The sequence below is a fragment of the Procambarus clarkii genome, chromosome 83 (genome assembly GCF_040958095.1).
Source record: "Procambarus clarkii isolate CNS0578487 chromosome 83, FALCON_Pclarkii_2.0, whole genome shotgun sequence".
NCBI lineage: Eukaryota > Metazoa > Arthropoda > Malacostraca > Decapoda > Cambaridae > Procambarus > Procambarus clarkii.
Window position 1 is genome coordinate 4,937,307 of NC_091232.1, and position 11,063 is coordinate 4,948,369.

The 11,063-nt window shown below is 36.9% G+C and overlaps 1 protein-coding gene across 1 annotated transcript; it reads left to right on the forward strand.

The window, feature by feature from the left end:
* Positions 1-980: 980 nt before the first annotated feature.
* On the forward strand, positions 981-10,941 carry LOC123768729 (uncharacterized). The gene is given in 12 exon segments (XM_045759441.2): positions 981-1,031; positions 1,033-1,080; positions 1,082-1,124; positions 2,854-2,927; positions 3,490-3,687; positions 3,690-3,996; positions 4,521-4,647; positions 7,152-7,264; positions 8,080-8,219; positions 8,221-8,512; positions 9,894-9,927; positions 10,773-10,941. Coding segments are annotated over 12 exon segments (1,578 nt in total). The 3' UTR covers positions 10,924-10,941.
* Positions 10,942-11,063: the final 122 nt, after the last annotated feature.

Genomic DNA, 11,063 nt, shown 5'->3' on the forward strand with positions numbered 1-11,063 from the left:
CTCATCAGTTCACGTCTGGTCAGGTTGGGTTATGTTATTGATTATTAATAATGAATTTTGGTTTATGTGAATTTTGGTTTTTGGTTTAGCATGGGGTTAGGTTTCTTTAGGTTATGATAAATTACATTTTATGGTTATATCTGAGGGATTTTTGTAAATTTAGTTATTAATTATATTTGATATTACATTACACTAGTTTAATTATTTTGTAAAGGTTGTCCTAAATTAGTTTTTATTGTTAGATTATCCACTAAGTTAAATTGGCATTGTTTGAGCAGTTCCCTGTGGCATAGTGGTAAAACACTTGTTCTGTGCTTCGCAAGGGCTTTGTCCTGGGTTCGTATCCTGGCTGGGGAGGATTTTCTGGGTGCCAATCATTAACTGGGTGCCTCTATTCAACCAGCAGTAAATGCGTACCTGGTTGTTAAACGATTCGGCGGGTCGTATTCCAGGGAAAATTTGGATTGAGGACCTGCCCGAAACAGCTATGCATGCTAGTGGCTTTACAAGAATGTAAGAACTCTTGTACATATATATAAATAAATAAAAACAAATTGTTTTCCCTACAGAACAGTCTTATCAAGCCCTTACTTCAGGGACCCTACAAATCAAATCTTCAGTAAATTTCAAAGATCATTTATTTTTTTATTCTTTTTATATGATAATAAGCCATTGTGTTGGGGGACAGGGAGCCGAGAGTGTATTTATTCACGTTAAGCTTATATCAAGGCTCCCGCCCTTCCCCAAAGTCAAATTATTGACCCTGTCCCAGGATGCAACCCCACAACATGCTGACTAATTCCTGAGTACAGTACCTACTTACTGCTAGGTGAACAGAGTCATTAGGTGAAAGGAAATGTGCCCAACTATTTCTGTCCCACCTGGGACTTGAACCCGGAATTCTTGATTGAGCGTCGAGACTGTGATTGTTCTCACTTGTGTGATTTCTATGTTGTTCTAATTCCAGAGTTGAGTGAAGGATGTCTGTGTTTGCATGTGGTAACAACACCTGCGCTCAAATTTTGACAGGTGGTCCCAAGCATACTGTGTTGTCCTTCTCTTGTACCTCTGACTGATGTTATGCCAAATTGGGGTGACATTTAGCCATATACTTTGGAAGACAGGTGAGTTCTTATTAGGCAATTAAGTGAAGCTTTGATAATGAAATAAAATCTAGTTCCCTGATTTACATGAGAGCCACTAACCCTAGTGGCTTCGACGAGGACAGGAAGCTGGCAGGCTTGTTGAAGTTTCCCCATTTGCCTTGATCTTTTCCAGGTATATTTTAAAACTCAACACAGTTTTGGCAGTTATGACTTCAGCTGGTAGGCAGTTCCATGGATTAATAACCCTGTGGGTGAAAAAGCATCCCCTGTTCTCAGTCCTACATTATTTTTTGTTGAGCTTAAAACTGTTGCTTCTTGTTTATGTTACATCTGACCTTATGAAGAAAATATCCGGATCAACATCCTCTAACTTGTTCAGTATTTTAAGTTTCAATGAGATCTGCCCTGTCATGCCTAGTTTGCAGTGTTGTTAGCCCTGTGGTCTTCAAGCATTCCTGGTAAGAGAGTTGACTTAACTCTGGAATGACTTTTGTTGTCCTGTATTGTACCTTCTCCAGAGCAGCTGCCCTTCTGGAAATGAGGTCTTCGTGCTTGGATACAGTAATCCAAATGGAGATGCACCAGAGATTTATACAGTTGAACCATTACCTTCTTTTCCTTACAGTCAAAAGTACGCTTGATTATCCCAAGAGCTTGGTTAGCTTTTCTGACTGCTAACCCCCACCTGTTGTGCATTTTTTAATGAGTGGTGGATTTTGACTCCAAGGTCCTTTTCTTCATCAAGTCTGCTGTAATGTAATGCTATTAATTTGGTAGTTGTGGTGTGGGTTGTTATACCCCACATGCATGGTCTTGCATTTGTCGATATTAAAAAAAACATTTGCCAGTCTTCTGACCATTTGCGGCATGTAGATCTATTCATTTGCACACAAGCTGTTTGGTTAAATTATGTATATTTTTGGAGTTGTTACATACTTCCACACTCCTATTTATTTCTTCCTGGGGTGCCTATAAGACCCTGGAGGAACTAGCTTTGAAACCTGCAGTGGGCATTATAATTCATAAATAATGTCCCACTTATGTTCCTTATGAGGTTCCTGGTTATTTTTAGTCTGAATTTTAGTTGTCCTTTTGGTTGCCTTGCCATAGTCTACATTTGTCTTTTTAAGTTCATGTGTTCCTGTTGCTAGTAATCCTAGTGCTACTAACCAGTGTGATCTGTAGTTGCTAATGGGGGGACCTTCGCCGAGCTGCTGGCTTCCTGTCCTCGTCGAAGCCACTAGTGTTAGTGGCCCTCAGGGTAAATCAGGTATTTTGCTCCAATGATGTGTTGATTGTCTAGCATCATCTAGTGATTGGACGAGATTAGACGATCAGTTAGTACTCCTGCTGTAAAGGATGTATATACCAATAGATGTACCCAATTTCTCAATGTATATACTCTGGAGAGTTTACTAAAGTATACTTAGTGGTTGGTCAGTAAGTTATTGTGGTGGCCTTAATAACTTTCCTATGGGTTAATAGGCTATAAGTCTAACACCAAATGCCTTGCTGTTGGTCTTTCATTGATCTCTTAGCAGGACTCAAGGGCTGTTAGGCACATAAATAACCAAATACTGTATCTTATACATATAAATCAAGCTGTAACTTCTGCACTATTATTATTGTATTGTATGTGTGCACCAAAATTTTACAATAATCTTATAAGCTTAATTTTGAACTAAATAATATCAATACCAATACTGTACTGTATTATAATGTAGTGAAATACCTTTCATGTTTTCAGAATCTGGATGGAAGTGGACAGGATACCACTATCAGAATGTTCCTGATAAATTAAGCATAGACCCAAAGTGGAAGGTAAAGGAGTCAAAATTGCCTCATACCTATTTCTTATTCTGTTTATCTATTGTATAATACATCTTTGATATTTTTCTTCCTATGGATCTCTCCCTCTGTGGGAATGTCCATGAGAAAAGACAATTCAGGTAATTTATGATAAATGCTGTAAGCTCTCCTGAACTGCTCTATTGATATTCTTTCCTTAGGTATTTTCACCATAATGCATTATGCTTTTCCATGAAAATGATACTCTTACTGGCACACACACGCACTCAGTGATTGTTATTCTACAGACTTAGATAAGCTGACTACAGGTGGCTCAGGTACTTAACCCCCTATTTACAGCATTTGTGTCTATTGGAAATTGTGGACCTAGTACTGAACAAACAACTTGCTAAAATTTGGAATGCAACCTGTTCATAACTTTGGAGCTCCCTAATATCTAAATACTGTACTTTCAAGTTGAGCTTATCCTTATCAGCATTGCTTTGAATGAGATTACAGTATTAACATTTGAATTCAGGGCAGTTAGGAGCTGAAGCTGATATGTACAGTACTGCTAAAGTAATTTTCCCCTCAGGTTTTTGTGAGTGAAAACCGCACAGCAGCAATCAATAATGCAGGGTCCATTATTGTGTGGGAGGACGAGGGGTGGAGAACTCTGCACTTCCAAAAACATTATCCGGGAGATGAGGCTGCTGCTGTTAGGGCACCATTCAAACACCAAAAACCAGTGTCATTCAAACGTTATAAAGACGGAACACAAAAATTGCAATAATATAAGGCATTTTGAACTTGAAGAAGGTGATAGAGGATTGTCAGTGGTTCCTGTGGATGAAGGTTATGTTAAAGAAATTTGCTGTGATAATGGGTGCAAGAGAGAAAAGTTACGTAAAGTACAAGAGAGTATTATTGGAACAAAAATTCATCCCTGAGTGTGTGAGTGAGCCAAAAAAACTAAACAATGCCAGTTCTAGTACTTATGGTTCTACACTCATTGAAAGTCAAAATTCTGAATCAGATGTGTCCCAAATAGCTTTCTGCAGTGTTGCTCTTGAAGATAATGCTCTTCTTGCACTTGATAAAGGTAAATAAATCATATATTTATTGTAAGTTGGATGCTTTTCTCTATTCAGTTCAGTCACACCCCTTTGTGTTTTAGTGTAAGCTGCCTAAATATTGATACATCATATGTCTGTACTGTACCTCTACTGCATATTTTCTTCCTTTAATGTAATAATACAAATTTATTGTTAGTGCTATTTAAGAAGTTTCATGAGTGGTCTATCTTATCTACCTTGTACAAGGCCCTGAAAGTTACCAACACACACAGGGTCACTGCTTTATGGTAGCTTACATACCTATATTTTGTCATTTGGTTATATGTGAAGTATGGGTTAGCACACTGTCAGCATTTAGAATTCTCATATGGATGGGTTTTATCATTGCAGCTTAACCAGATAATAAATGTCAACAGTTTGGTGTATTAATGAGTGCATCACTTGTTCTCAGAGTAGGAATTTGCTAACCTACAGTACAGTAGTGTAAAATTTCTTAAGCTGATATTTGAGCAGCTTAAAATAATTACCAAATTTTGTTGTATTCCATCAGATGGAGTAATGTATTCTGGTAGTATTCCCATGGGACTTGGACTAAAAATTACTGAAGTTGCAGTGGGAAAAGAACATAGTATGGCACTGACAGCAAATGGTGATGTCCTCACATGGGGTGGTGGAATGTGAGTACAGTATGTTAATGAAGAGGTGTTTACTGTATACAAATTTGTTGTAATATGTAAACATTGCTTGCAAACTATTTTCCGTTAGTCTAATTAGAATGCAAGATGCTAATATATTTTAATTTAAAGGATCCACCAGGACCCGACTCATTTGCCAAGCTTTTAAACAACTTACCTTTCCACGTTGACAGGGAGCTTTGCCAATGGTCTTGCCATGAAAAAGGGGAGGGACACAGTATAAAGTCCAACTCAGTCCACCACCCAACAATGCTTGCTATCATATAGTCATGTAACAGCTAATTCAAGAATCCCTTCCATGAGTGACTAGAACTATCACATTTGGTTGCTCCATGCAGCAAGAAACATTTTGTTGTAAAATTCGGCTCATGCAGTCAAGTTGGATTACATACTGACTGTGGCGTCACAGGGATCTTTTCAGTCCTGCAGTCATTAAAGGTGCTATGGAGTCACTGGATAAGATAATTATGAGCAAGAGTTAAACCAGTATATAGAGAAAAACTAATCCAACCCAGAATTACTTGCAGAGGTGCAAAATAAAAACTTGGTCCTTATGAGCTGTATCTTGGCATCATAAGTAACTGCAAGAAAAGAGGCTAATGTTAACTACTCATTTGCAGGTCAGGCTATCACACACTCTCACCATGTGGCAGCACCATGCATACCTTCCCATACCCAAATTGGGAATGTTCTTACATTCCCAATCTGAACTTACACACACTGGTACTTCCTGCCTGTGTCTCATGCAAGTTGGCAGGCAGGAAACTTTGTTTCTGGTGTGCATATACACTAGTATGTATATATATAATTTGCTTATTTGTTTATATACTGTATATACAAGAAGGTACAATGGGTTGTAAAAGTACATATTTTGGTAATTATGTGGCATGTACTTTCTTGCAAAGCAACTAACATATACTGTAGCATGTTAATTGTTACGAGTTTATATTCTTTGACCCTTACTGCCTATTTTCTCTGTTCAATGGTGGTGATGCCTACCAATGATTTCAACAATCTGCTTATATCTTATGCATGTATGTACTTTTGCCTAAGTAAAAAGTTTATTATATGTTTAACATTCCTCTGGAGTCGAGCTCCAGAGAGAGCGGTATTTGTTTGTGTTCCTAGAGTCTGTTTTATGCTGGCAGCTCATTCTGTGTAATCCTCATTCATATTTGGGCAGAGTTGATTTAGATTATTACTCAAAGGTATCTCCAAATCTTTCCTCATCTCTAGTATTGACAGGGATAGGTTATTGGTCACCAAGCACTCATGCCCTGGTACTCGGGCATCTTCCTCATACATTTGGTCATTGGCAGAAAGGTTGTTGAACCATCTTAGGTCATTTCAATTATTTTTTTCTTTCATAGTGTCGGTCATAATGGCATAGCTATACAGTTGTTTTTACCCCTCTGGACATTCCTTACATCATGGCATTCTCCCTGTTAGACAGAAGGTTTTTCACCTTTGCTTGTGCAATGTCACATTTTGGCATCTTTCCCTATGGTAGTTTGAGGCAACTTCTTGAAGCTTAGGGTTCAAGGGCTGTAGTAGTAGCAGTAGTGCTGGTGGTCTCAGTTACTGGCTTTTGTGGATGCGTAGTTGGATTCTTATTAGTTTAAGGATGATCATGTTATTCTTGTGGCCTCCACTTGAGTCTTGATCAAATGGATTAGTTGGATCTGTTCTGTGCCATCTCCTCTAGTCTCTGGTCTTGTCTTCTGCAGTCTTGATGACAACCCCTTCTTCTGATCAAGGAGTAGGTTCCATCAGAGGTAATGATCAATGAATTGGCTTTTGGGTACCTCACTGAGAGAGCATTATCCTAATGGATTTTTCATGCTTAGCATATACAATAACTTCCTCCTTTATGCATCTTCTTTTTCATCAGAGACTTTATGAAAATTGCCTTTTTGAGCACTTCTGTTCCGACCCTTCATTCATGTCTGAAAGTATGTGGGATAGATTGGGTGTGTGGCACTAGGGCTTGGTATGGGGGCCAGCAAAGGTGAAAAAGTGTAGTGATTAGTTATTAACCTTAGCCTGTCATTGACGATCACAGTCCTTCAAGGGAAGGAAGGCTCTGTAAGGCTTGATTTTGTTATTCTTGGTTATAAAGATACTTTCTCCAGCTATTTCCCCAACATCTTGTATGACTATGCAGGGGTGTTTGGAAACGATTTCTGTGGCACTGGTGCGGTACTCATCCTGCATGATTGTACGTGGTCCTATTTGTAACACATGGCAGATTCCTCAAGGAATGGCAGAATAATACTGTATGCTCAAAATGTGCTTTTCATAAGCTCAAATCCTAGTATATTTGCTGTTCATTTATATCTCTTGCATGAACCTGTTCTCTTACTCTGAATTTTTTTTCTAATTTTGTATATGTTCACCAGATCATTGACTCATTTATATAGTACAGTCCTGTACTTTGTAATGCATTGCACTTTTAGATTTTCAGATAACAATGTCTTTATTTTCAGGCGAGGACAATTAGGAAATGGTGAAGTATGCCAAACACACAAGCCTGAGTTAGTGGAACATCTCCAGGGTATAACCATTTCTTCTATTGCTTGTGGAGGATGGCACTCTGTTGGTAAGTATTGCTGCTTTGAAAGTGTCAGTTATAAATTATCATATATTTGTCTGTTCATCTGCATTGTTTTAACTACTCAACGAGATGGAGCAAGTACATTTATCAGCACTTGAGTATTTCTATATTCGGTATACCAAGTATTAACATAGTACTGTATTCATATCTTTGCTTTTGTGTTACAGAGGAATGAAGACAGTATGGTGTACACTCAAATGTTTAATATATTTTGCAGTGTTTAAATTTGTAAATCTAACATTGTTGTTTAGATTAAATGAAGGTAGGGAGATGTTTTAGGCAAATCCTGTGGTTGCATTATGGTTTTGTCCCACTTATTTTTGTATTTGTTATATACAAATACTGTATATAATGTCTGGTCAGTAATGTCCATTTAATAAATCTATAATTATTAAAATGGCTTCAGATTTCGGTGTACAGTCATTACTGTTGAAAATTGTTATAAAATATTTAAAGATTTATATCCAGAGGGCTGTTTGGGAAGATGTTTAAAGACTACTACAGTAATCATTAACTGTTGGATGAAAAATTAATTACATCTTAGAGTTACAACACTGCACTATGGTAATTAAGTTTCATTGTACAAGCAATGAATTGTACCTCTTGAATCAGCAATATGCAATAATTTGTGCAGCGTGTTTTGTCTTATCCAGTATATGCTGCTTAGATTTGTAATACACAAAAATAAAAAATAAGTACCTAGAGATAGCCCTACAATTGTCCAGTTTTCACTAATTTCTCATTATTCTATTATTATTTTTTCTATATTTAATTTTGCTAACTATATAATCTCTTTACAGCACTAAGTAACAGTGGAGATGCCTATGTCTGGGGTTGGAATGAGAGTGGACAGTTAGGGTTTCCAGCTAAGTCTCAAACCAATCATTCAATCTTTGAAACAATTGAACATTCGTGCCAGTGCCCCAAAAGTGCTTCAATAGAAAACAAGGGAGCATGGGGTCCCAGTGAGACACTAAATGATTAACAGTGGCAAGTCATCGTACAAAGTCACGGAGTCTCTGGCTGAATCCCATGGCTCATTCAAGGAAGAGACATACACCCAAGCAGTGAGAGAAAGAAAGGTCGTGAACCCTCCAGTTGGCAGAGTAAACCAAGAGCGCACCAAAGATGTGATAAATGTTCAAGCGTCTCCCAAATTGTTGGACTTCTGGAGTGAAACTGTGAGAATTGAGGATGTCCAGTGTGGAGATAGACACACTTTGTTCCTATTAGGTAAGTTGTTATATTGTGAACTAATAATCTGTAATTAAATTCCTGAATACTGTAACTCTAGCTGTTATTTCAGTAAATTATTCTTTATTTCAGCCTGATATCCTTAAAGCTGCATTATTTATTATATATTCTGTTAATTAGTATACCAATTAAATGTTGATATTCATACTTGTTAAAAATAGATATTTTGCCTTATGATTTAGTTCGATGTAGCTTACAATTCCCTTTTTAATGAAATATCACTAATATATTTACCATCATGTAATGAAGTACCCTGTACCAGTGAATTATTTATTTATTTATATATTATTTCATATATTGGCCAACATTCAAACCAAGTTATAGCACATAGTCACATAAGCAATTGCAAACACAAAATATACTGTATATATACAATTCGTTTTCAGCTACGTAGATCAGTAAATTTGTTCAATTTAGTTTTATGTGTGGCTAGTTTTGGAAATTGTCAACTTGTGAAGTCTGAGATGCAGTAATAAGATACTGTATGTAAATTAGTAGCAGCAGTGTTGTTATCATTATATGTGGATGTGTAGTGTACACACATGCATTTATCTTCTTGAATGGTAGCCAATCCATAAATTGTAATGCTTTCTAATGATAGTATTATAGTGTGATCTTGATTTATAGGTAGGCAAGGCAATTATCAGGAGCAAGCACTAAGCAGTAGTTACCCAAGTGTAGTTACAGGATGAGAGCTACTGCTTATGGTGTCTTGTCTTCCCAGCACTCTATCACATAATGCTTTGAAGCTATTGATGGTTTTGACCACCACCACCTTTTCACTTAACTTATTCCAACTGTCTACCACTGTTTGCGAAAGTGAATTTTCTTACATTTTTTTGGCAGCTTTATTTAGTTAGCTTAAATCTATGACCTCTTGTTCTTTAAAGTTTCAGGTCTCAGGAATTCTTACGTATCAATTTATTGATTCCCGTTACTATTTTGTATGTAGTAATCATATCGCCTCTCTTTTTATCTTCAAGTTTTGGCATATTTAATGCCTCTAACCTCTCCTCGTAGCTCTTGTCTTTCAAAAGTACTACTATGTAGCTCTTGGAATAGATGAGGATAAGGATTTGGGATAGGACAGAGGAAAGGAATAATGCCAATCCCGTGAACGGTTGGGGATTGAATGTCAACCTGCAAGAAGCGAGACTTGATCTAGTTGTTGATCTGGGATTGGCTTGATGTATAGGTAGTAAACAAAATATTGAGGTGCAATGATTCTTTTCAAGACATTAGAATATATTAAAATTTCAATATTTTTTAGAAATTGTGATGTTGGAGTGTCTTCTATTTTTATATTGGAAAGTGAAAGCAATATTCCCCACAGTATTTTAATTTTTGTATACAATTGCAGATGATGGCAGTGCCTGGTCAGTTGGTATGAACAAGTAAGTGTAAAAAGTAATATATTTAAAATTGTTGTCATACTTAAGATTCTATTTCAGGTCTTTTTGTTTGCTTAACCTTTGAAATCTATTTACTTCATTGGGAGTTTTCAGGGACAATTCCAGTTCACATTATGTATATGAAATTGATTTTAGTGCCACGGTTTTTAATGCTGATTGGCATCATAATGTAATTGCATTATCTTTTAGGAGGCTATAAAATTGACATTTGCAAAAATAATATCATTGATGAAATCGTTGGTACAAATATATCCCCCATATTCCAATCAGAATAATTTGTGCAGATTATTTGAAAGTAGAAATAGATTTTTGTGAAATGTTTTAACCTTTAGATGAAGACAGGTTGTGTTTTACTCTATTCAGATCTTAGGAGTGATCTATCTACATGAATATACAGTATATGGATATATACAATAGTGTATATGGTTTACTATAGTTGTGGGACAGAAAACCTGTTAAGATTGTTGAGTCCCCCTTATATCAACTCCCAATCTCACCCAGGATGCAACCCACAAGTTACCCAAGTCCCAGGTACCTATTGTACTGTACTTAGGCAACAATAGGAGTTGCATTCTTAGTAGGGTTGGGTATGGTATACCCCGTCACTCATAAAGAGTGACTGGGACAAGACGGTGTTTCTTCTACCTGATGGGGTATCAGGTAGAAGAAAATGTTGGCTAAACACTGTCCTACAGCAGGAATCGAACCTGGGCTGTGACCTAATTGCCCTTACATCTTGAATTTGTACATTATACTGTATATATTTCTTCTTGAAATAGAAGCATGCATGTATTTTACACTTGTGTAATGTTAACATATAATTGCAGGTATGGTCAGCTTGGTCTTGGGCACACTGAGGTGAGTGAGGAGCCGGCGCAGGTGTTCAACAGTGGCGTCATAAGGATTTATGCTGGAGGATGGAATTCTGTCTTTGTTACTACATTAATGCCCTCTAAATTTGATGAACATACAACTTAAATAAAAATGGTAATTTAATTATGGTTGTTATTCTTAATTTTATCAAGCCCAAACCTCCTTTTTAGACCTTTGTACAGTATACCTAGTATTCTGTACTGCACTGAGGAATGAATGGAATAAGGTTGATTGACAAGCAAGCA